Raw genomic sequence first — 27725 nt, forward strand, 5'->3', positions numbered from 1 at the left:
TATAGCATTTTGGAGGTCATGTATTTTCATCCTTTTCATTAGACGTAGAATTTCTAACTTCTTTTAACTCACTGATCATCTTACCTGCCTTTGCATGTCTAAAACGCCAGATAATCAGGTTATGGGCTCAAAATATCATAACTGTATGGTTAATTTAGTACTTAAAACTACTAATAATGCATGGTGCAGTGGCTGCGCAGTGCAGTAAAATATACACCTGCTTAGTACAGAAACAATTACAAAACTATTGGCAATATATTGGCTTTAGTTAACAGGATACAAAGCTGTGATTTTAAGAATTTTAATTTCCAGATTACCATCAAATTACTGTGTCTTGTTATAGGCAAGGTCATATTTGATGCTGCGATAATGTTTTAGAACTGAAAGACGAGGCTAAATTTATTCACGTTAATCTGTAAGAGCTGAGCATTGGAGACCAACTGACATAAGACTAACTGAACAAATACAAATTGAGCAGAAATGTGACTTTGGTGAACTCTGACATGTAACTTTGCTTCCTCAACCACTAGCTCTGCTGCTTTGGCTGTGTTGACCACTGAACAGGTGGCCCTTCATATAATAGCACTGTCGAACCAAAATGGGGGAAATGCTAAATGTAGCAGTGACTAAGCACGACTCCTCAAACTTTTCTTCATCATTGGCTTTGATTAAGCTCAAAAAAAGAGACTGCAGTTAGGCAGGAGAGCTTGTTATAATTTTTACTTTCGTGATCTGAATGTTTATGGAAGGCGAGTCAGCCAGCTTGCTAACTGCTGGGTTAGCTTCTTGGCTAAGCACTGCTGCACACAGAAGTTAACCCACTGCGACCAACCATGGCAGTTGTTTCCCTACAACTCTGTGCAGCGCTATCTATATATATGCAAGTATATAAACATCTGGTATATGTGTTTCTACTGTTTCAGGGTAGTGAGTTAGCTAGCATGCTAACTGCACAAGAAATTGAGGATCTCTTTCACCACCAATCTTTCGGTCCAGCCTTGGTCATTGCTAGGCAAAATCTGCAAATGTCTACTGTGAGGTTTTACAGCACATAAGTGTTAAGATAGTGCTCTCCTATAATATAAATGACCCAAGGGTTGTTCTATGTTTTAACATTCTGTCTATTTAATTAAATATCCATTTTAAATTACAGTTAAAGTGCACATTTTGATTTACTATCTAGAGGATATAGATATGGATAGAAAAGTGTCTTACTTCAGTAGTTTAAAGCAGGTGACTTTGAATTTGTAAGAGCATGTTGAAGTTAAATAAAGCAGATAATACAGCAATGCTGTATCAGAGATTAATGGCCTGTTCTAAGAAAATACATTGTTCCTGACAGACTGGTAAACGCAGATCATGCTGTGGGGAACATACTCTCCTAAAAATCTAATCATTGGCCTACTAGGAGTAACCCTAAATGCTGTCCTAATATTTCATTATATTAGCTAATGTGAGTTTAACTATGAGTTTTTTTTTCCTGAACTGACAATGTTTTCATTTGGAGTTTTACTTTACTGAGAGATTTACTATGTAACACTGAGCGTTTCTACCTTGTATTATTTATATCTTCTTTTCTACTTCTATCTAGTAAATTGCTTAATGGAGTTTTAGAAGTTTGTCCAGAAGTGAAATATAATTGCTACTCAGTGTCGGAAGAGTAAGTCTTCTAAGCTATGACAAGTTTAGGTGGATGACTGAAACTGTGGTTTACACACCAAACACTATACTATTAAACATTTAACATTCTCTGCGTGGAAAGAACTGATCCATTTAGTATGCAGTTGACATTCCATAATTTATTACTGGCCTACTCGGCTTAGCGTTTCTTTATTTTTGTCCTTTATTGCCTTTTTATAATAAGAATTTCTGATTTTAAAAAAATCTTTCACTTTTCATTTCTTTAAAAAAAACTAGAAAATCCTGTACAGTTATTTTACAATTCGTATTTCTTGTTCTTTTTCTGGTTGTTAGCACAACAGAAAACACAGATAGCTCTTCAAGTTACTGACAAGATGATATCAATTATGCAAAAAAAAAAATAAATAAAATAAAATAAATTAAAAAAACAATCAAAAAACATACAGTTCTCAAAATGTGGAAACAAACAAAAATGCACACTAACTAAATACATGCATACATACATTACATGCGGCAGACAGTCTTTTTGGGAAGTATATGATTTTAGTATGCATTTATTTTTTTCATATAGCCTATTTAATTTTTCATGCCCTCTTCCTACACAAACATTGTATGGCTCACAAAGTATGGTGACGCCATCGGTGGTAGACATTGAGTGCACCAACTGAATTCCTTTTCAGTGATGGATGTCTGAGTACTAGTTATGAGGTCTCTGTTTGCTTGCTGGGTTTTTTAATATGTTGCATCTCGTTTTGTCTCTAACCACTGGTTAGATGGACATGGTGGACATTTATACAAGGTTCACAATGCCTCAGTCCTGGTAAAACCTTTGAGCCTTGAATATCTAAACACCACAGCATGGCATAATGCCAGCCCAATAAACCAAAAGGACTTTATGATTTACTCTGACGCTTATACATCCTTCGATATCAATCAACCACCACTGAAGTGTTGGATCTGTGGTCTGTTTCCATAATGTGTTGTTCTATAACATCTATTTATTCGGCTCAGTAGCCTCGTAAACTCTGACCAACATGGTTCTCCTACATGGGGACCACCTGCCTTTGGAATGACTCTACAACAACATCCAGTGCATTGACTGGTTCAGTAAGGCCAAATGAAAGCAACACTGGCAATGTCCTTTCTAATTGCACACGCTGCTCTTCACAACAGATGTAAACAGTGGATACAATCAACGATGCAAGGCTAATGTTAAAAAGGAGACGTTCCACCAATATTTTAAAGTAATGGCTAATAGCCAATGGCTAATATAGTTAGCACTGCTGATTGTGGAACATATTAACATGTTTATATCATTTAGCCATGGATCTGGGCTAAAATATGTTAAAAGAATGACTTAAAAATAAAAATATTAAAAATGTTTCTCCAGTTTTCCGCAGTTCAAAAACAGCCGATAATCAGTAAGTGATTACCTACAAGCTAAAACAGTAAAATCTAAAATTGATGGAACTTTCCTTTTAAAATATATGCTGTTGAGAACCAAAGAACAGTGTAGCAACAACTAAAAGACAGTGTCTTACTGCAAATCCAACACATTAAGCCTGACAACACTGTATGTCTGTTATAATGTGTTATATTGAATGCAGTTTTTTTTTGTATCTTCCTATTCTTTCGTAAATCTAATCAACAACCTAGGTTTGATGACATCATCAAATTGGGCATAAGCAACCAATAATGGATACTAACGTCTGCCACTAACTGTAATAACTACTAATTTGGCAAAGCTCTCTCAAAAGCTCAATTACAAAGTCGGCCCACTGTTATCAGTTGGTCTCTTGTTCCTTTCGTACACTTGAACTTGCTTTGAAATCTAATTTAAGAATCGCAAGCACTTTTAACTGCCCCTTGTTATGCTTCTTGGGAGATGTATCCATCTATCTAAGTGCTATCACATTTCAAACAACAGTGGATTAGTAGGACTGCAAACTATTTTGGACACATACATTGAAATTAGTCATGATTGACCATGACTGGGCTAACTGTGAGTTATGCTAACACATGCTTGATGTTTTATGAATTAGATCTCCAGTATGCAGCTGATGTTATGAAAACAGATATATTTTTCATGACAGTACAAAGAACACATCTTGTTCCACTGAAATGCAGCTTGAAAATTTCCTATCTTCCTATTCATTTGTGCAGACTGAACAGTGTATAACATCTGCTTTGCTTAGCTCTGCTAGCAAACTCCAAAGACATGCTACATTTGTAAATGCCAGCTTATCTACTTTTGCACATATGGTTTTGGATTTGATGACCAGGACAAGGATTTTTGGCCCAAAATTAGAGGTGGCATCTGATCTGATACGGTATCGAACTGGGCCGATATCAGCATAAAATGCTGGCTAAAAAACAATGCATCCAATCCAATGCTAACCCTCTCATGCCATGTTAACTATACGTTGAGTAAATTGATGGTATGAGGCATGATTGCTTGCTTTTAGAAGGTCATCATTAAGACCTTAAGTGGAGTGCTTCTATGAAAAATAGCCAATTTTAAAGATTAGTTTTTAAAGAAAAAATATCGGCTTGATCGTTTTGGCATTGGCCGATATGCGAGGTTTTCAATATTGCTATCGTATCAGAAAAACATATATTAAAATGACATCTTCAGCGGTTTGGAATATATCATTCCCAATTATTAATTTCTAACTGTATGGGTCTCCAATCATTTGCAAGTATTAACAGTAAGTAAGCCTAAAATAATAGGTAATCCTAAATATCAACACATCCATGGGACTCTGTATGCAACCCCTACAATACAGACTGTTTTGATTCATGTTACAGTTAAAAATTCTGAAATCTATTACTGGCTTCCTGGAGCATTTGATACATTTCCAATTGTCTTCTTACCCAAAAGGCTTTGACAGGTCCTCAAGCGAACTGGCAACAGCGGCAGGCAGCTGCAGATGCTATACACTGCTCAGGACGAAGGGTGCACGTTAAAAATACTTCCTACTCTAGACATCAAGGCTGCTGATTGCTGGAGCTGTTGAAGGTCATCCCACTCGAGAGGGCGGCTCTACTCGGACCCTCCTGGACCTGTGAAGTGCTACATACATCGCTCCCCACCGGACAGGATATGCACTCCCTGTTTTAACCACACGGCCGGACGTGCCCCCCACGTCTCAGACGCTGGTCACGTGGTCAGGGTTCTCCCTGACCTCAATGCACTCGATCTCCTCCCTCTCCCGCTCCCGCTCCCTCTCCCGCTCTTTCCTCTTCGCCCGTTTCTTCTTCTTGTGCCTCTTCTTGGAGGGGGGGAAGAAAGTCAAAAACACAGGGAGGATGACGAAACAGTGCAACACCGTGCAGCCGGTGGTGAGGAGCGAGCACTTGAACAGTGTGTAGGTCAGGTTGGAAGGCACAAAAAGCAGGGGCATTATCCCAATAACGAAGCACGAGGTGTTCTGCAAGATGGCCGCCCCGTGCTCCTCGAGCGAGATCTTGATGCACTGAGTCCTAGTGTGCTCAGTGGCCAGTACAAACGTGTAAAGGTGGGGGGCACAGTGATCCATGGCGAAGTTGAGAGTATAAATAAGGCACAGGATAGAGATGCTGTCCATGTCCACATTCCAAAGCGTCATGAGGCCTAGGACGCCCAGCTCCACAGATGTGACGGTCAAGATCAACCAGAAGTTCCCCAGGGGGTTGATGACGAGGAAGAAAGTGAGGATAAGAACAGTCAGGACGCTGAATCCTGACGTGAGGATTGGCGAGACAACTGAGGAGCTGTAGCGGTCCATGAACACGAAGGTGGGGTTGAAGACGATGAACTTGATGCTGTTTATGAGGGAGAGTGGTCTGAGTCTCTCCAGCAGTTCCACCACCTCCTCCCTGGTCTTCTCAGTGGTTCTGGCTACCAAGTACATCCGAGAGGCAATGATGTCATACTCATCCCCATTTTTGGAGAAAATTATGTCCTCTGTGAAGTGCTGATACTCCGGGCTCCTCAAAAATGAATTCTTGAGAATGTTTATAAAATCACTTTTGGTCGACGCACTGACATTGGCAACCTTCAGATAGTTGAAGTAATTGTCAATCCACGATATCTTATTGAAGCCCTGGCCTAGAGTCTTGAGGTGTTCCTGCACTGTAGAGTTCCAGTATTCAATGGGCTCATAGATGTAGAACCCTATCACTGGGCTATAGTTGCTGAACAGTTTCTGCTGGGTCAGGGCAAACGACACACTAGGCGAATTGCTGGCTAGCAGGTTCACTATGTTGTAGCCATCACTAATTTGTAAACATCCCATGAAAGAAAAGGAGGCATAAATCAAGTAGAGAATGACCACGAAGGGCTTGACGTAGGTGTTGGTAATCCACTCTGTGTAATGCTCCCGAAGGAAGTGCTGAATGAAGTGGTTCTGGTAGGGCATGCTGTCGTGGTGCGTGGAGAGATCATGACCATCGCTCATCATGGTCTTGAACCATGTGGGCTGCCGGTCAAGGTACTCTACGGAGGGGATCTTGCAGCAGAACACACTGTGATAGCGGTTCTGTTCCAGCTGGCCCGCGAACACCAGGCAGGAGCCATAGAAGGAGAAGACGTAGAAGTAATTCACCAGGATGGCCACGCACATGCTCTGGCAGAAAACCTTCACGGATTCGATGTTGGTGAAAGGGCTGGCACCCATGCCGAATGTGATGATGTACAGTGAGCTGGTCATGGTGTAGCAAACCATCACATCGGCAAAGGCGTCTGCCACTCGCTCTTTGAATGGCAAGTTCTCCCGGGTTCTTCTCCAGCCAGCCAGGAGCTCAAACACGCCTTTAGTTCCATGCCCTGAAAAGAGACGCCAAGAAAATCTAATTTTAGACTGGCTTCATGAAAGTTTCAGGAATAATAAACAAAGAAATACACACTTGTGCAAGTTGCCTGAACAACTAATTTCAACTAGATTCACCATACATGTCTATATAATAAAACAAATTGCTCAAATTATTCAAATTAACTTTCATGTCGCTCTTCTTCCATCAATGAATGCCATTCCGTGTGCCTGGGTTGACACAGCTCTGTGGATTTGTGATCGACAGCGCTAGTGCTTGTGAGACACAAGGAATATCATTACCTTTGAACATCTGAATAAATTTGACACTCATGCATCTACTAAATATTTCGCTGGGTGCTGAAGCCTCAGCTCTTCTTCATGTTGCTCCTTACTGCTGAGAATATGTCATGGAATCTAGCCTGTTACCTTGCTCTACAACATCAGAGAAGTCTCTTCTCTGACACTGAGGAGAAATAGGCTAATTAAGGATAAAGGATTACGCCAATGTAATGAGCCCAATGGTGAGACTTTGCTTGCTTTTAGTTTTTTTAAGCAGTTGTATAATTCGATTGGTTTATGAGAATTCATTTCAAATGGCAAAGAAAGACACTAAATAATGCAAATCCAGAGGAAATTTTCATTGCTCAAAAAAAAGATTTTTCTAAAATTGCTTAGTAGAGATGACATCAGACAAAAAGCAACCAAGAGATAGCAGCAATAGATGAGCTATCGTCTCTGGCGTCACATCTACAAGATGGACATGACAAGGTAGGAGTGTCTAATAGAGTGGACAGTGAGTGGACACAGTGTTTAAAACCTCCAGCAGCACTGCTGTGTCTGATCCACTCTTACCAGCACAACACACACACACACCACCGCTACATCAGTGTTACTGCAGTGCTGAGAATGATCCACCATCCAAATAGCACCTGCTCTGTGAGGGTCCATGGGGGTCCTGACCACTGAAGAACAGGGTAAAAGGAGGCTAACAAAGTATCAGAGAAACAGATGGACTACAGTCTGTAACTGTAGAACTACAAAGTGCACCTATACAGTAAGTGGAGCTGATAAAATGGACAATGAGTGTATAAACAAGGAGGTGGTCATAATGTTATGACTGATCAGTGTAGATTAGCATGTTCCTTTTCTCCTGACCTTGATAGTATAGGAAAACGCACAGGTGATAAATGCTATAACTGTGAACGGATAAGACACTGTCTTAAGACTTCAGCTACATAAAGCTTTACTAATGTCAGACCATACTAGAATTATATGTTGACTGCTAAAATATTACCTGAAGCTGTGATCTGTGCGTTTAACTGCAGATTCATAGCTGCACATCTGCTTCTGCACATCTAATGAATGTCTCTCTTTCACGCTAGCACTTCACAGCAATCATCACACCAACTATCCATTCTGAGCAGCCTTCTCCAGGGTGTATGACCAACAATGCCCAATTCATTTAGTTCACCATATCAGCAGCACATCCAGGGGCCCAGATAATGCGTAAAGCTTCATTTAGGTTCTTTGTCAAAGAGGAATATTGTCCATGGAGAACCGGAGCACATTATCCTGTGCAATGATGGGTTGAATTGGCATTCTCGGCCAAGACTGCAAGACTGCATTCAAAGCCTTGTTCATCATATCCTCCATTATTAAGTGGTGGTAAATTAATGATTTGGCTAAATAATTGAGTGTCAGAAGAACACAAAGATGACAGTTTCACTTTGAAATTCCGCTTGTGGCAGTCGGCAGCTTTGAAAAATATGTCATCATCTATTCAGATGCTAATTTAGTGTAGCATTCATTAAGTCGGAGAGGACGAGGGACTTCCTAATGTTGGGGGTATGTGGTGGTGGGACGGAGAGTGCGATCAGAATCTTTAATGTGCAAAACTCTCAGCTTGAGGCTGCTTGTTGTGTCTGACTTATGCAGCTGAATGAATCACTTACTAATGTAAGTACAACAGCCGAGTGAGCAGAGAGGTGCTGCTTAAATCATAAAGGGCTTTTGAGGAGTGGCCACAGCAAAGAACAGGGAGAATACAGTGGACACTAAGGCTACGTTTACACAGCAGGTAAAAGTGGCCCAAATCTGATTTTTTTTTTCCCTTCATATTCCAGATGTGAGTTTGTGTGTCGGTGCGAACAGCAAAAAAGACTGAATCTGACATTTTCAATTCTGATTTGAGACGCTTTCATTTGTGGTACTAAACAGCCAGATCAGAATTCAGGTGACTTTTACGTCAATCCAACTCAAAATGCGTCATAATTTTGCGCTGCTGAGACCTCATAAACATTTGAGGTGATATTTCTATACAAAAACTTAAAAAGACTCCATGTTTGAAGGGATTTTGAAAGAAATGTAGGAGAACGAGGCTGCAGAAGCAAAGACCAGTTAAAAATCTGAAAGCAAAGTTTAAAAAATCAGAGGCACACGAACCAAAGAAGTGGCTGTGGCCGAATAACGTGCCTTTTTTATGAGCAAGAACACGTTCTGGATGATGAGCCCAGCTGTCAGTGAAGCTTCATGATGCTCCTGTGATGCTGGGGAAAATGTAGCTGAACCTCACGACTGACGTTTGCAGTCGTGATTGTTTACCTCTGGAGGAGCCGCGTGAAGCTCTGTTCTTTTGTGCCTGTGGGTCAGTTTAGGAGCTGATCTGTTCAGACTGATGTCGCACACAGGTCACATTTTACAAGGTAATTTGAACAGCCAAACAAAAAAATCAGATATGTTGGGACACTTTTACCTGCTTTGTGAACGTTGCCTAATTTAGACTGAGAAGTTTATCGTTTATGTACCATCTTTTTCTAAAAATGTTTTGTTATTCAACTTTGTGACATTGTTCATCTCTGACTGTTATTCTCCCTTCCTTATCCTCTGCCCAATTAAATATTCCAAAAATACAGAAATATGCAGCATCAGAGCTTCAGGCAGAGAAAGAGCCGTCACTGACCCTGATAGGCAGGCTAGAGGTGAAATAAAGATTAAGGGAGGAAAATAACAATATGCAAATTAGAGCGAGTGTCTGGTCTTTAAATAGCGCTTCTGACAGAGATTTCACGTCGAACCACCTCTGTCAAAACGTTTCTTCCCTTCAAGAATGTAAATGAGATCAGGGACTGCAGGCGGAGCGCGTATCTTTATTAATACCACAAAGCAGGAAAAATGACAGCATTAAACCAGGCGCATGGATCCCGTGACTGCTGTCAGTGTTCGAGAACGCTGCGCCAAATCGTCTGGCTTTAACGTAGAGCACAGAAGCCCATAAGCTAAGAGAAGTGGAGGTCTCCTCTTGCAGCCTATAAATCTGGCTGAGAGGCAGATCACTGTGACATTTGCAATTACGCCACTTTCACAAGGCCTGGGCGATAAAATTCTAACAATAATAATTAAACATTTTTGATATGCATTTGAGATATCTATAAAACGATTATGCCATTTTGTATCTCAATTCATATTAGCCGCAAAGGAACTTTAAAAAATTGCGACTTCTTTTACTTGCTAGATAGGGAAGAAAAAGAAGCCTAAAAGTCGTTACTGATCAAAATTTCAGACCACCAGTCTCACCCATTAAGGCAACAAGCCCATTCATTTGTAATAGTATAAAGTAGTGTAACAATTAGGTATCTAGCTATTTTCAGTGTTCAAACTGTGAAGAGTCCATGAGATTCAGAATGATCTTCAGGATATAAAGTGAGTACTAGGAAATGTTTATAGACTAATAATTAGCCTACAGCAACGTCCTTGAGTTGAATTGTAACAAAAATAATGGCTGAAACCAAAATTCACAAAAACAACTTATATATTTAGTTTCTCTCATTTGTGCTTTTTAGGTCATTTTAAAAACTTTAGTTACAGATTGTGTTGATGTGCTATATTCTGCATATGAAGCAGAATGCTGTGTTTCAAGGAGTGTCAAACCCGTAATGGAGAAGGTTTTGAGCGTGGTACCCCATTTGATATGGCATGAGTAGTAATTATAAATCACTTGTCTGATGTCCTTCATAGAACCCACAATTTCCACACGTTCGACATTTTCACTGTTGATCCACTGCTGCTCAAACTGTTTGAATGCATCTGTGCCAACTGCGGCAGAAGAGTGAGGTGAACAACAGCAAACAGCATTATTGTTTAACTGAATTTGACGTTTCCTTGTAGATATATTTCTTGTTTTGGGTTTATTTTTTTAGACAATATGTTCTACTGTTTCTTCTCTATTTACCAAAAACCGAAAGTTCCACTTTTAACCATTTTTGGTTTAAAACTGTCATTGGCTGAAATTGATGCATTCCTACTAAATTCAATGCATAATGATATTCACTGCATAAATACATTATAAGTTTGTAAGATTTTTAGTCACATGGTCCAATTTCACTTCAGCTACATCAGCACTGGTGTCCTCGGACCACTGGTTTGTGTAATGGTACTTCAGGGATACGGTGTATCCCCGGCCAGGTGGGTATCCTGACCCAGCACGTGCAGCTGTGCTTGGAGGTAGAAAGAGAGAGAGAGAGCAACACTGAACGCCAGGGAAGCCGCTATGCGCTGTCATCCTCTGACGTTATCTAAATGGGTTAGCACATCCCGAGCATTCCTACCATAGATATTCCACCTCCTACTCTTTTTTTTTATCCGGGGACATGACCCTGGACTGCAGCTTTCCCGTGCCAGGCTGTAGCTCATGTCGCTGTGTGCCTTTTAGACAGGTACAGAATGGGACGGAGGTTTGGAAGGGCAGTTTGTCATAAGGCCTCCTGTGGATCGTTCTAGGCGAGATGTGTCGGAGAAAGGGCACGCCGACATTCGGGCTCCAATAAAGGCAGCACACACACCTTTTGAATCGCACGTGGACAGACTTCCCCAGCGTCAGCGAGTCATTAAACAGAATTACAGCTTTGAAACTTCAGCACAGTGCAGGAGGCAAACACATCCATCAGCAGGAGGAAAACATGCCCGGATGAGGTCTTAATATATGGCTCATAAAGCATTTCCATTTCTGACAGGTGATGGGGAAAAATGGTGCGTTTATTTCCACGTTGGTGTCAGTCCGTTTCAATAACAGTGCGTGACTAAATATATACAGGCTCTGTCTCTTCAGGTGTTTGTATTGTTGCATTGCTTGCAACACAAAAGCCTTGGTCTTCATAAGGATCAAAAGTCATCAAAATCATCTTGCTTTCAGATCATAAAGATGGAGCTTTATGCATTAAATATGCATATTTTTGCAGTGTATACATGCATTTGACAGATTACAGGACTACAGCACTACTAGCGTCTTTCTTCATAACCTATTCTCCTGTTTAATTAAAGAAATTGAAGGAAAGCAGTGAGCAAACATTTTTCATTCACAGAAAGCCCTGAAACAGCAGAAGAGTGTGCTCAGTACTACCCTTGTGCATGAATGCCACACTCACAGTAAACGCTCTCTTATCTTGAGGTGGCACGCACCGCGGCTTCTTGCATTTAATCCCACTGCAATGGATTAGGTGGGCCGTATGCATAAAACTCAAGTCAACATAATATCCACCACATAACATAACTAAGCACAAAAATGCACAATAATGCACGATAAACACAAAAGACCACAACAGAAAAGTACAACTAGAGTTTGACTGTGCCTGAAATTGTGGCCTGATCTTGAAGGCAGTCTGAAACACAGCATCAAGATTTGAGCCAAACTACAGAGTGGAAACTGAAATGGGGGATAAATAAGGTATAATCTGTTAAGAGAGTGAAACGAAAGTGTGGGATATATAGGATAAAATCTGTTAAAAGAGCAAAACTAAAGTGGGAGATATATAGGAAAAAATCTGTTAAAAGAATAAAACTAAAGTGAGGGATATATAGGATCAAATCTGGTAAAAGAGTAAAATTAAAGTGAGCGATACATAGGGATACATAGGATACAATCTGTTAAAAAAGTAAAACTAAATTGGGGGATATATAAGATCAAATCTGGTAAAAGAATAAAACTAAATTGGGGGATATATAGGATCAAATCTGGTAAAAGAATAAAACTAAAGTGGGAGATATATAGGGTAAAATCTGTTAAAAGAGTAAAACCAAAGTGGGAAATATATAGGATAAAATCTGTTAAAAGACTAAAACTAAGGTGGAGGGTGTATGGGTAAAATCTGTTAAAAGTAAAACTAAAGTGGAGGATATATAGGATAAAATCTGTTAAAAGAGTAAAACTAAAGTGGGGGATATATAGGTAAAATCTGTTAAAAGAGTAAAACTAAGGTGGGGGTGTATGGGTAAAATCTGTTAAAAGTAAAACTAAAGTGGAGGATATATAGGATAAAATCTGTTAAAAGAGTAAAACTAAAGTGGGGGATATATAGGTAAAATCTGTTAAAAGAGTAAAACTAAGGTGGGGGTGTATGGGTAAAATCTGTTAAAAGTAAAACTAAAGTGGAGGATATATAGGATAAAATCTGTTAAAAGAGTAAAACTAAAGTGGGGGGAAATATGGGATAAAATCTGTTAAAAGAGTGAAACTAAAGTGGGGTATATATAGGATAAAATCTTTTAAAAGAGTAAAACTAAAATGGGGGATGTATTGGGTAAAATCTATTAAAAGACTAAAACTAAAGTGAGGGAAATATAGGATAAAATCTGTTAAAAGAGTAAAACTAAAGTGAGGGAAATATAGGATAAAATCTGTTAAAAGAGTAAAACTAAAGTGAGCGATACATAGGGATACATAGGATACAATCTGTTAAAAAAGTAAAACTAAATTGGGGGATATATAGGATCAAATCTGGTAAAAGAATAAAACTAAATTGGGGGATATATAGGATCAAATCTGGTAAAAGAATAAAACTAAAGTGGGAGATATATAGGGTAAAATCTGTTAAAAGAGTAAAACTAAGGTGGGGGGTGTATGGGTAAAATCTGTTAAAAGTAAAACTAAAGTGGAGGATATATAGGATAAAATCTGTTAAAAGAGTAAAACTAAAGTGGGGGATATATAGGTAAAATCTGTTAAAAGAGTAAAACTAAAGTGGGGGATATATAGGACAAAAATCTGTTAAAAGAGTAAAACTAAAATGAGGGATGTATTGGGTAAAATCTGTTAAAAGAGTAAAACTAAAGTGGGGTATATATAGGGTAAAATCTATTAAAAGAGTAAAACTAAAGTGGGGGATATATAGGATAAAATCGGTTAAAAGAGTAAAACTAAAATGGGGGATGTATTGGGTAAAATCTGTTAAAAGAGTAAAATTAAAGTGGGGTATATATAGGGTAAAATCTATTAAAAGAGTAAAACTAAAGTGGGGGATATATAGGATAAAATCGGTTAAAAGAGTAAAACTAAAATGGGGGATGTATTGGGTAAAATCTATTAAAAGAGTAAAACTAAAGTGAGGGAAATATAGGATATAATCTGTTAAAAGTGTAAAACTAAATTGGGGGATATACAGGGCAAAATCTGTTACAAGTGTAAAACTAAAGCAGGGGATATATAGGGTAAAATCTGTTAATAGAGTAAAAGTAAAGTGGGGGATTTATAGGATGAAATCTGTTAAAAGAGTAAGATTAAAGTGGTGGGGGGGGTGCACATCAAGTTTTATAAACAAACAAGCACAGTCTGGATTCTGAAACCGACAGACTGTGACACTAAGTACACTTTTTAATTGGACCCTGCTTGTTTCTGTGTTATATGGGTTGCAAACAAATAAGCATTAACATGTTGGATGACCAGTTGTGTTTGTAGAAGAGCACAAAAGCTTTTATGACAAGCAACAAACTCACTATAAAACTCCAGAAGCTGAAGAAAAACAAATGGTGGACCATAAATGAAAGGCTGGAAATCATGGTGTGTATGTTACAGTGACTGTACAGGTGTATCGTAGTCTGCTCATGCCCAGAAAAACAAAAAGCTATTAGCCTTCCTCACTAATGAATGTCTATATGCTTTTATAGTTGATGATGTTAAAAAAAACAAAGCAAAATCTTTGTGACACAATTATAATAAAGCAATCGCGGACGAAGTACACAAACCATGTACTTGAGTTAAAGTAGAGACACCCAAGGTAAAATATTACTCCAGTAAAAGTAGAAGTTCCTCCCTTTAGACCTCCACTTGAGTAAAAGTACTAAATTATTTACCTTCAAATGTACTTAAGTATAAAGTAAAAGTACTAAAAGAGTAATTATGGCTCTGATGTCCTGTTATCCTTTTTATAACAAGACTCACTTCATGAACTCATTTTAGGTGAAAATCCTCCAGTGTCTCTCTTGGTAAACCAGTCTTTTAATAGAATGTCATTAATTAGTGACGCTGACGTCTATTAAAATGATCATAAGCACAAAACACTGAAGGTAAACAGTTTCCATCAGGGAGAACCGAGTGGCTCTGAAATCACTTTTTACAAACAAGCAAAGTTTCAGTTTCAGATTTATTTACAACTTAGTTCCAAGTTTAAGTTGAATAAAAACTGGCTTTAAACTCAGGATCACAGATGAGTTTCCTTTACTATATTGATCTGTAGGTCTCTGTTCATAAACATAAACCAGCCCAAACTAATTTACTATAAAATGAAATGGTGTTTGTATAAATTCAGAAAAAAGCTGCGTCAGTCACGACTGCATATGTGGACATATTTCTATATTGTGCTCTATTTACACAAAGTTAGGTTAGTTCATCATTTATGTTGAACAGACTCTCCCAAAATTTTACGCTGCTGCTCTGATGTTGAACTGTGTGCTGCACTGGGTCGGTATGACCAACAGGTCAAAACCAGCTCTAAACAAAGTGACCGCTGTGCCCTGATTGGTGCTCTTGCTTTGCGCTTCTTTCGTTTTGACATGTTACGTTTTTATACACACAGAAACCAAAAGGAACGACAGATTTCAAAATGTAGTGGAGGAAAAAGTCAGATATTAGACTTTGAAATGTAGTGGAGTGAAAGTAAAAAGTACAGTATAACGAAACACTACTGGGCTACTTCTCCAGTGCAGTATTAAAAGATAAATAGCATACAGTGCAAAGACAAGTACAAGTATCAAATGTAAACAAAATGCGCATAGGCAAAGGTTATAACATTGGACAGTATGTGCATAGTCAGATATTCAAATGTATCAATTATATAGACAGAAATGTGCATGGTGAATTGCAGTACAGTCCACTAAATGCAGAAGTACTAGTGGTGGGGACTGAGTCTGGAGGGGATGATGGTGTTAAAGGTGGAGCTGAAGTCAATGAACAGCATTCTTACATAGGTGTTTGTTCCTTCCAGGTGGTTGAGTGCAGTGTGCATTGCCCGGGAGACTGCGTTCTTACTAGATCTGTTTGCCCGGTAGGCAAACTGGTGAGAGTCCAGTGTGCTGGGAAGACTCCTCTCTATGTGAGTGAGGATCAGTCTCTCAAAGCACTTCATGACTATGGGTGTGAGGGCAATGGGGCGGTAGTCATTCATGCTTGAGATGGTGGTTTTCTTTGGGATGGGGATGATGGTTGTGGCTTTGAAGCAGGAAGGAACAACAGACTGTGCCAGGGAGATGTTGAAAATGTCTGTGAAGGTGGCAGCCAGCTGATTGGCACACGTTTTCAAGACCTGCCCTGGAATGCCATCAGGGCCTGCTGCTTTCCGAGTAGAGACCCGTGTCAGTGCTCTCCTCACCTCTTCAATAGTCAGTGTGAGTGGTATAGGTGGGGGCTCCTCTGTGGAGAGGGGCAGGGCAGTGTTGACTGAGCAGTGGTCTCAAAGCGTGCGTAAAATTATTCAGTTCAGCAGGGAGGGAGGCATCTGTAGTTAAAGGAGCACTGACTTTGTTCTTGTGGTCCGCATTGCTTAAATCCCTTGCTACATCTGTCGGGGGTCCAAGTTAGTGTTGAAGTGGGCTGCAATTTGTGTGCTGTACTTGTGCTTTGTAGCCCTGATGCCAGCCTTTAGGTTGTGTATGGTTTGGAAGTGTCTGAATATGTCTAATTTGAGTCACGTCATCTACACACTTCTTGATGAATCCAGTGACAGATGTTGCAAATTCATTTACATCAACCAGAGACTCTGTGGTTCCTGCAGTTTTGAACATGTCAAAGTCAGTACACTGAAAGCAGTCCTGTAAGACTGACTCTGCTCCATCAGGCCACACACGCACTGCTCTCACTGTCGCTTCAACCCGTTTCAGCACCGGCTTCATCAGCAGAGAGATGTGATCACTCTTACCGAACGGAGGCAGCGGTGGTGCTGTACGCCTCTTCCACGTTCGTGTAGACATGATCCAGTGTGTTTTCTCCTCGTGTTGGGCAGGAGACGTGCTGATGGAGTGCAGCTTCTGGGTGTTGAGATTGCTGCTCACATATTAGCTAACATAGTTAGCGCTAGCTTAGCATTGCTTTGCGTAGGAATATATGCGGCCACGATGATAACCACATTAAATTCACATGGGAGATAATAGGGTCTGCATCTCATCACCACCGTTGATGTTGGTGCACCACCGGTCGTTCACGAACACACACAGCCCCCCTCCCCTTGTTTTGAGGGATTCGGCCGCGCAGTCCGCACGGTGCGCTGTGAGCCCGTGAAGCGTGATAGCCGAGTCTGATATGCTGCTGTGAAGCCACATTTCAGTAAAGACAAAATCACAACAGTTCCTGGTTTGGCGATCTGACGTGAGCCTGAGTCTCAGTTCATCCAGATTGCTTTCCAGTGACCGGACGTTTGCTAGAAGTAGGATGGGGAGTGAAATCTGAGTTAGATTAGCTATCCTAGCTCACACACCTCTGCGTTTGCCCTGCTTGTGTTTATGTTCACATGCCTGGTGATGACGTCTTCCGGTCGAAGGCGAAGCAGCGTTCACCTTGGGGGCTCTGGAGCGGACAATAGGCAGCGTGGGGTCAAGAGACAGCAGGCTGAATGTTAAGTCTGTGCACCGTTTTCCAATGTCCAGTAATGTTTGCTGATTGTACACAATGTTAGACTTGCACATTGTGGACAAACAGTAGGTGAAACGTGGGGAGCTAGCCCAGCTGCTGCCGTCGCCAGCACTGCCGGAAGTACTGTGGAAAAACTTCAGTACAGATACACTAAAAACTACTTAAGTACAGTAACCAATTACATTCAATTAACTACTGTCCACCACTGTCAGAAAGGCAACAAGCAGAAGCAGAGCCTTGGATTAACTGACATACAAAAACACTTTCAGAATCCCTCCTTATGCAACTTCAGCTCTTGCATGAGGCAGTGGACTTCCTAATGTTATTGTCTTTTCTGTAGAATGGAGTGGACCCAGTGTGTGAGTCATTTAGTTGCAGTGAAGAAATAATACTAATAGGGATCTGGCCTTGTGACTGGAAGGTCGCCGCTTTGATCCCCAGAGCCGACAGTACATGACTGAGGTGTCCTTGAGCAAGACACCTAACCCCCAACTGCTCCCCAGGCACTGCGGATAGGGCTGCCCACTACTCCAGGCAAGTGTGCTCACTGCTTCCGAGTTTGTGTGCTCACTTGTGTGTATGTGGTGTTTCACTTCAAGGATGGGTTAAATGCAGAGGTGAAATTTCCCTGTTGTGGGACTAATTAAGGGTCTAACTAAGGGTCTCTTAATCTTAATCTTTTCATGCTGGTGGCAGCTCAAAGTGCTTTACAGACAGGTGATAAAACAGTTATACAAGAAATCATGAGTATTTATTTAGATTCAGAAGAAAATGAAAAAGATCAAATTAGAAGATAATGATCATTTTTATGAACATTAAATTATTCATCATGACTGCAGCCTCTTCTCCTGCTTTTTCAGAGAATAAAGACAAAAAAAATGCATAGGACTTGGTATTAAGTTCACACTATGTTATAAAAATCCAATTACAGGCATAGTCAGGTCAGTAACAGTAGCCTTGTTACAGCTAAACTACCTATGACGTCTCAGTCATGCTCTTAACTACAACCCCATTTCCAAAAAAGTTGGGACGCTGTGAAAACTGTAAATAAAAACCAAAAACGCAATGATGTGTAAATCATTTAAACCATATGTTTAATTGAAAATACGTCAATACAAAGACAATGTTTCAAATGTTGAAACTGAAGGTTTTTTTTTAAATATTTGCCCATTTTGAAGCTGATGCCAACAGCATGGTTCCAAAGAAGTTGGGATGGGGGGGCAACAAAAGGCTGGTAAAGTTGTGTAATGATAAAAAAGACCTAGTGGTTTATTGCCAACAGGTCTGTAACATGATTGTGTATAAAAAAGCATCTCAGAGAGGCGGAGTCTTTCAGAAGTAGAGATGAGGAGGAGTTCACCACTCTGTGAAAGAATGCATGTTCAAATAGTGCAACAATTTAAGAAAAACGTTTTTCAACTTAAAATATCAAATAACTTAGGCATTTCATCATTATGGTACATAATAACATTAAATCTGGAGAATCTGGAGAAATCTCTGTATGTAAGCGAAAAGGCCAAAAACCAGTATTTGCTGGCCGTGATCTTTGGGCCCTCAGGTGGCATCACATTAAAAAGAGACATGATTGTAGTGGAAATCACTGCATGGACTCAAGAACACTTCAGAAAGCCACTGTCAGTTTGTCGCTGCATCCACAAATACAAGTTAAAAATTCTAAGAAGAAACCAGACATAAACAGGATCCAGAAATGCTGCCACCTTTTCTGGGTCTGAGAGCACTGGACTAAGGTGAAGGGGAAAAGCGTCCTGTGGTCTGACGAATCAACATTTGAAATTCTTTTTGGAAATCATGGACACTGTGTCCCCCAGGCTAAAGACCACTCAGCTTGTTGTCAGTGCACAGTTCAAAAGTCAGTATTCATGATGGGATAGCGGGGCATTAGTGTCCACGGCATGGTTGAAATGCACATCTGCGAAGGCACCATTAATGCTGAATGATATATGCATGTTTTGGCAACATATGCTGCCGTCCAGATGATGTCTTTTTCAGGGAAGGCCTTGATTATTTCAGCAAATCAATGCCAAACCACTTTCTGCATGTTTTACAACAGCATGTATTAAAATATTAAATGTATTAAATGCTCTGTATTAACAGATTCTTATACAGTCCAGATCTGTCACCCACTGATAACATTTGGCGCATTATGAAATAAAAAACAAAAAAGACCCTGATGAGTAGCTGAAATCCTATATTAAACAAGAATGGGAAACAAAACTACAGCAGTGTCTCCTCAGTTCCCAAATACTTACAATGTTGTTAAAAGAAGAGGTGAATGAACACAGCGGTAGAGAGACCCCCATCCAACTTTTTTGGAATGTGTTGTTGGCATCAAATTCAAAATGGGCACATATTTTAAAAAAAAATAATAACATTTCTCAGTTTCATCATTTGATATGTTGTCTTTGTAGTATTTTCCTTTTAAAATATGGTTTACATGATTTGCATATCAGTGCATCCTATTTTTTTTTATATTCTTTTTTATTTATAAGTGCCAACATTTTGGGAAATACGGTTGTATTTGTTCTTGGCACTGCACTCACATTAAGGCAATTGTGTTTCCTAGTAGTAAACAAATAAACTAACATAATTACTTAATTGCAAATACAAGCAAAGATGTTGGACTTTGTACACCTGCATATACCTATAAACCGATTCACTGAATGCAAATTGTGTTTTGTGTTTATCTCTCACCACAGACAAGCGGCATGTTTACTATGACAACAATGTAATTTATAACTGATGTGGCGAAAATTAGATTTTTATATAGAAAATTTCACTTTTCCCAAAATTTCTTTTGTTGCTGTTCACTGGTAGTGAATGGAGTCTGCAGTTTTCTTTAAAAATTGAGTTGGGGTGAAAAGCTCTTCAAACGTCACAGAAAATGAACCAGTCTGAGAGCAGCAACTATGTCTAATAAACTTGCGTGGACTGAAAGGTCTAAACAGCTCAGGTAGGAGATCTGCATCATTCCTATGTGCACTTTGAAGGATGGGTAACCTCGCACAACAAAATAGGAATGTAAATAATGTCATAGTTGTCCAAAAAAAAAAAAAAACAAGTATCTCCAAAATGTTAAAGTAGCAAAAATCTTCTTAATTATTATTGTAAGTTATTGTCAAAAAAATGTTTTCCAAGTAATTAGAAGTAATTCTATTAGTTAATCCATCACAACAGTGACAAATAAAATCTTGTTTTTGTTGATTTTTTGCTTTGTACATCATTTCAACACACCAGTTGTCCTTTACATTGTGGGATGTTTTCATGATGAACAGAACAATAAAAACACTCTAAAATCACATGGAATAAAATCTCTTTAAGCCAACTTACATTGAAAGGTAAGAGTGTTTTTGCCTTGTCCAGTAAAGGTACTTTTATTGGGATGCTTGTTTTTCTTTGGACAATATATATATATATATATACACACACACACACACACACACACACACACACACACACACACACACACACACACATATATATATATATTGTCCACTTAGTATATCGGTGCACTTTGTAGTTCTACAATTACAGACTGTAGTCCATCTGTTTCTCTGACACTTTCTGGAGTTTTTAAACACCTCAGTGTTGCTGCTGGACTGAGAACAGTCCACCAACCAAAAATATCCAGCCAACAGCGTCCTGTGGGCAGCGTCCTGTGACCACTGATGAAGGACTAGAGGATGACCAACACAAACTGTGCAGCAGCAGATGAGCTATCGTCTCTGACTTTACATCTACAAGGTGGACTGACAAGGTAGGAGTGTCTAATAGAGTGGACAGTGAGTGGACACAGTGTTTAAAAACTCCAGCAGCACTGCTGTGTCTGATCCACTCAGACCAGCACAACACGCCACCACCACGTCAGTATTACTGCACTGCTGAGAATGATTCACCACCCAAATAGTACCTGCTCTGTGAGGGTCCATGGGGGTCCTCACCACTGAAGAACAGGGTAAAAGGGGCCTGACAAAGTATCAGAGAAACAGATGGACTACAGTCTGTAACTGTAGAACTACAAAGTGCAGCTATACAGTAAGTGGAGCCAATAAAATGGAGAATGAGTGAAGAAAAAGGAGGTGGTCATAATGTTACACCTGATTGGTGTGTATATACACACACACACTGTATTCTGCTCAGCAGTACTCAGATATTCTCAGAATTATAGGTTCAAATTCTATTAATCGATGGCTCATATAAACTGATGGCCCATATCAAATCTATGTGTAAAAGCTTTGCTTGAAAAGTTTTGTGAATTTCTTGTTTTTTTTCCTTAATCCACTGGGACCAAAGAAGGACTAAACCTGAGTATGTAGTGTGTCTGACAGGGATGATTTGTTCATTCTATGCTTCATCCATCAGTATGCAGTTCACTTACTTTATAGAAACCCGAGAGAAAAAGTGAGACTGAAGGCAAGAGGCACAGACAGCGAGAGTGAGAGAGAGAAAAAGACCGAGAGTGAGGGAGTGAGTGAATGAGTAAAAGAAAATGTTCGAAAACCACAAAAGCACAATAAAAAATGAGAAAGAGAAGTACAGAAGTGGTAAGACGTGAAGGACCGAAGCAAAACTACAAGAGAAACCAAGCAAAGCTTTATGCTTGTAGCTCTGTCTAGTTTTGACAGGTTTTTTTTCTTCTGTCCTGGGCCAGCTTCCCCCAAAGCATCACAGCGTTAAGATCATCTTAACTGTTACAGCAAGTGTTCAAAGTGATACTTCCTTCTCCATCAATGATCTCTACGCTAAAATGCTTCTGGGACTGCAGCCCCTGAATGATGTAAGACTTAGATATTTCACCAGCATCGGGTACAACAGTGAGGATAAATGAAAGTGTTCCTGAAATTATCATTTGACATCACTTTTATCAAGTTAGGGAGCCAGTAAAATGTATTCACGTTATGACACTGCATGGGCTCACGAACACTTCCATTGACAGTTTGTCACTTCACAAATGCAAGTTCAAACTCTAAAATGCAAAGAAGAAACCGTCTATAAACAGGATCATGAAATGCTGCCGCCTTCTCTGGGCCTGAGCTCATTTAAAATGGACTGAGAGGAAGTGGAAAAGTGTCCTGTGGTCCGACAAATCAACATTTGAAATTCTGTTTGGAAATCATGGACACTGTGTCCTCCGGACTAAAGACCACTCAGCTTATTATCAGCAAGCAGTTCAAAAGCCAGTATTTATGATGTGCACATGGCATGGGTGGCATGCACATCTGTGAAGGCACCATTAATGCTGAATGATATATCGCTGTTGTCAGAACAAAACTTTGTATCTCCAAAATGGTAACTTTACAGGAGAAGGAAAAAACATACTCTACTTTTAATATAAGCCAATGGAATCAGACTGTTTTCCAAGTCATTTTAGGCCATTTCTGTTGGTTCATTCTTCATTAAATTTACATGCAAAGTAAAGGGCAAAAGGTATTTTCAAATTATGTCAAAAACTCAAAAATGACTAAATGAAGACACAAGGTTTTGTTCTGACACCAGCGATATACATGTCTTGACAACATATGCTGCCATCCAGACGATGTCCTGCATATTTCAGCAAGAAGAGAAAATGATTTTAACTGCTAAATCAATTAAAAGCATTTTATTCACTTTACGACAATAATTCAAGTGCTACTTATAGCGAACATTTTGAACAGAAGACACTAGATTTTAAGTTTTTAGTCATAACATTCAAATGTGTCATGTCAACCTCAGAACTTCTTAAAGCTATACAGAGCAACAGAATCCTTTTCGCTACATAAAATGAAACGAAAAAATGGTCATTAAAAGTCAAACAAAAATGCAGAGCTGAAAGCAATCAAGTAAAAAAAAAAAAAAGAATCAAATCAGAAAATCACACTGGACAGTTTGTGTATGTTTTCTGTTAGACTGTTTTCATTCCCATGGATTTGAATTACTGCTCTTGGCCTGTCATAAACTTTCATGTCAGTGTATATCATAGTAATGTCAGTGTACAGCAGCTAGTTCAAGGCCTCTGCTTATAGCTCAGTTTCTCTTTCTAGAGCTCACACACCAAACATCTCACTCTCCTTTTAGTCCAGTGAGTCACCAGAGAGGTTTTAAGGAATAAAAAAGAATAATTATTATAATATGTAATTCAGTGTAATTCCTTTTGTAAATAGTTATAACCATGTTTATAATGCCTTATGAATGCACTATAACATGTTATAAATGTGTTCATAGATGCTTACAAACATAACATTCATAGAAAGTGTTACCAATATATTCAGGCATTAATAAAAGCAAATTTAAACCATGTCACACTGGCCAGCAGAGTTAAGAAGCAGCTCTGGTATAACGACAACTTGTAATAAGAAACATTCTGTTCTCCAGTCCTCGACTGAGAGAGATGGAGTTTATCTCTGCGTTACAAGAAATATTAAGCTCAGGTCACCAGTTTTTCAATGTGGGCCACTTCCACTGGCCATCAAACCACCATGTCTGTCCTGCTGCTTGGTGCATATTTGTATGTAGGTGATTTGTTATCCATTGTTTTTGTTGCTGTTTTACAATTTAGACTAATTTCTAAATATTTCTGCGGGTAAGTGTGTGGATGAGTCCTCGAGAACTCATTCAACCATTTCATTGGTTGGTCTGCAGTATTCAAACACTAAAATCACTGTCCAGTTACTCATTATGTCTCAGCGTGAGGTGACAGTGAAAACATGCAGCCCAACAATTCAGTGAAATGTGTATTTTGTGTTTTAAAAGAACTGTAAAATATGTCAAGTTTACTCGTATTTGCGAGCGAATGCGAGTGCCTTGCTAACAACAACAACATATTGTTAAGGATGTGAGTGAGAGGTTTTAACATTAACTAAGCCAACTAACTGATGTACACTGAAATAAAGGTTGTGTGCAGGTACATTTCTCTTCATCAAATACAAACAATGTAAATGTTCCCTCAAAAGTATAGCAGTAGTTTTAAGGTCTGATTGTGAACCTTAAATCAGTTTTTCCAGGTGAAAAGTTGGTATTTGTTCCTTTTCATAACCGAATGTTTTAAAACAGAACAGTAGAATAAAAGCCTGGAGGCGAGGTTGGGTGTGTGGAGTCAGTACAGCTTAGAACATATCATTTCAATGGCTTATGGTTCAATTATGTTCCCTGACTAAAGGGACTGAGATGAACCCCTGAGGGTTCCACCCCAGAGACAAGAGGGGAACTGCCCCAGTCACAGTTTAGCACCTTTTTTTTGAGAGTGTATAGAAAAATATTTCTCTTACAAGTGTTTTAGGACATTGTCTGTTGAGGAGAAACCAAAAACACCTGTAAAGGTTGCAAGTCCTAATCAGCATCCAATAATGTATCAGTTAGGTGTAGTTTTAGCTCATTAATGCATCTAGAGAACCCTCCATCACTCATCCACCATGAAAACCTACTTTCACCTAATTTTGAACATTAAAGCGTTTGAAAAATGTTTTTGATTCTTTGCTTCTGCGTGCCATTTAATTTATGTGCAACACCAGTGCTGTCACCTAAAAAGGCAAGCCTACAACGGAGGTTGGCAACTCTTTTACTGTTCTGTTGTACCTCCAGAGCAGAACATTTGTAGGTAATAACAAAATAATCCTCCTTTACAGTAAAATAAAGCTCTGCTGATCGTTCAACCAAGTTTAGCAATAAATGGTCTTACATGGTGGAGTTAATGTAGAACTGCTAATTCACCCTTTAACCCTCAGTTCAAGTTCAGTTTAGACTTCTGGTCACCATAGCAACGCAGACAATCTCACCTAGCTAGTAGCTAATGAAATGGCAAAGACAGAGATTTAAGACAAACATCAATAATTTGTAAAAAGTCAAACGTTAAGAGACATTTTACAAGAAACTGTTCTATTGTTGAAGAAAGGTTTCCTGCTGGAGATGCGAGAAAAGCAGCCACACCTGAGTTAAAGCTTAAAGCAGAGCAAAGTAAGTCTGTGTTTTTGTTAATATTTTTAGCCTTTACTAGGACATCAGCACATACTGAGACATGATTACATCCAAGATGGTAAAAAGGACATAAAATTTTGTGGCTCCCAAGGTGGTTTGATTTTACTGAAAGGACAAAATGGCTCTTCTTAACATCTTACTTACTGTCTGAAGGGAAAAATGTCTTTAGCTTTTTAATCCAAATGTACCTGACCGGCCAAGACACGTTTGGTGTGTAAAGTTTGCTTATTTAGTTTTAGCGCTGGAGCTACGATGCTAATGTTACCAGCTAACAGGTGGAAGCTGATGCATCACGCAAGATGCATTCGTCAATCACACTCACTTTGGCGTGCAAACTGCAAGAACGAGCAAGCAAACTATTTTATACTTATATGAACTGTTTTATAAGTAATTTGTGAACGACATGTCACAAGAAGCTTTTGAAACACATATGGATTCAGACTTTTTTTCTGGGGCCAAGCTAAAAACTTGGAGGAGGTGATTTGTTGGATTTGCAATAAAATGGTGGCTGTAAAAGATGCCAGTTCAATAAACCTGAGAAACCATCTGCAGATCTACCACCGAAGCCAGTTACGTAAACTTGGCTGGCTATTATGAATGTATATTACACACACACACACACACACACACACACACACACACACACACATATAAATATATATGTATATATACAGTATATTTTGTAGACACACATCAGCTGTCCTTTACATTATGATGAACAGACCAACAGAAATGCTCCAAAATCACTTGTTTTTCATTGGACAGCAACGACGTACACATCGTCTGGTTCCATGGACTTACATTTAAAGTAAAGTAAGTTTTGTTCCGACAACTGCGATATTATTAAGCATACAGGCCTCACAAAATAGTGGAAGTGTAAAAACAGGCAAATGAAATGAAATGAGATGAATCGTCAGTTAAACGTTCGTGGTCATGACAGCCCCAGCCAGGACATTCAGTAATTTGTTTGTGCGCTTATTCATTGTAAGCCTTGGCAATATCACTAATATTGTAAAGGCCAACACTGCAATACAAATGATATACTGCACATCACCTGGAATGAAGATATACAAAAGAATACCTAAAGTACTGGTCTGTTTTTAGGCTTTTACTTTTTTTTAAGAGGTTTCCACTCCACCAGACATGAAAATGCCACTGTTAACTCATCTGTGACCTATTCAATGTGTGAAACCCCCACACTCCTGATCCTTACTCTGCCCTGACAATAGCAAATTATATGGCCACTGGCTTAATGGCATGTGATATGTAATGCTTGAAAGCATTCATGCTAAGTAGCTCAACTCTAATCTCTTCCCAAGGCCCTCCCATCCCAGCCTCCTTGCACAGCGGCTGATCAATAACAGCATTGGTTCCCAACGAGGAGCTTTCAGTCCACTAGCTAACTCTGCACCATCTTTTATACAGGCTAGAATCCCTGGCGAGTGGCTCCGCAGGCTGTGAAGTGGACGCTGCTGCTTTATTTGTTTGCCTTTGCTGGCTGGTGATTGAGATGGGCTGCTTTTCATGAGTACCTTGAGCATGTTAGCCATGACCAGGCACATTCGTGCGACACGTGGAGGGAATGGCAAAGCCGAGTGTGCACAAGTGGAGGGCACAAGCTGTTCCACAGTCTGCGGTCCTTAATGAGCTCGATCAATGAGAGTGACGTGCTGAGCTGGAGAGACAGCCACTGCGACGGACACACACGTGCTTTCTGGGAAATACGTATGCACATACACACAAACACAGACTAGAGATGTGCATTCGAGCTAATTTTAATACTCGAGTATCCATAAGAGTTAATGAAAGGATGTCTGCAGTGGCCCAACACTGGGCAGTACTGATAAAATTCAATCAATATCACTCCATTTTTCAAATATGTCACCATATCACAGTATCAGATGACAGAAATAAAGTTTGTGGAGGTCGGAACATCTGATTCGGGCAATGTTAATCATTTACTGATTAGTTATAAAATGTATATTTATTGGAAAAGAACAAAGTAAAGAATATTTCCAAAAGACCAAAACTATGCGGGAAAAGACCATAAACAGCTAAGGTCAAAAATATCTGGATGCTGACAAAGTTGTTATTTTACTGGAGCTGGAATTAAAAATGATTACAGCTTAAAGTGCAGAAATAAATTTGCATGTATTCACATCCAAATGGGGTGAATGATGCAGGAATTATGACTATGTTCATACAAAGCTACCCCATTTTTAGGGGCTCAAACTTAATTGGACAATTAGCTACTTGGCTGTTCTATGGCCAGGTGTATGTCATTCTGTCACTATTTTACATACATGTAAGCAGAAGAAATGTCAAGATTTGAGATGGACGAGGCTCCAGAGTGGCGCAACCGTCTAAGCCTTGGCCTCATCAGGAGATTGCAAGTTAAGCTACATTCAGAAGCTGAGCGTCATATGAGGCTG

General features: G+C 39.5%; 1 protein-coding gene across 1 annotated transcript in view; it reads right to left on the minus strand.

The window, feature by feature from the left end:
* Positions 1-2095: 2095 nt before the first annotated feature.
* ptchd4 (patched domain containing 4) overlaps positions 2096-27725 on the minus strand; it is a 41569-nt gene continuing 15939 nt past the window's right edge. The window contains exon 3 of the mRNA XM_017683234.2: positions 2096-6448. Coding sequence (XP_017538723.1) covers positions 4791-6448 — 1658 coding nt within the window. The 3' untranslated portion in view covers positions 2096-4790. The remainder of the gene's footprint in view (positions 6449-27725) is intronic.

This window comes from Pygocentrus nattereri, chromosome 4 (assembly GCF_015220715.1).
Source record: "Pygocentrus nattereri isolate fPygNat1 chromosome 4, fPygNat1.pri, whole genome shotgun sequence".
NCBI lineage: Eukaryota > Metazoa > Chordata > Actinopteri > Characiformes > Serrasalmidae > Pygocentrus > Pygocentrus nattereri.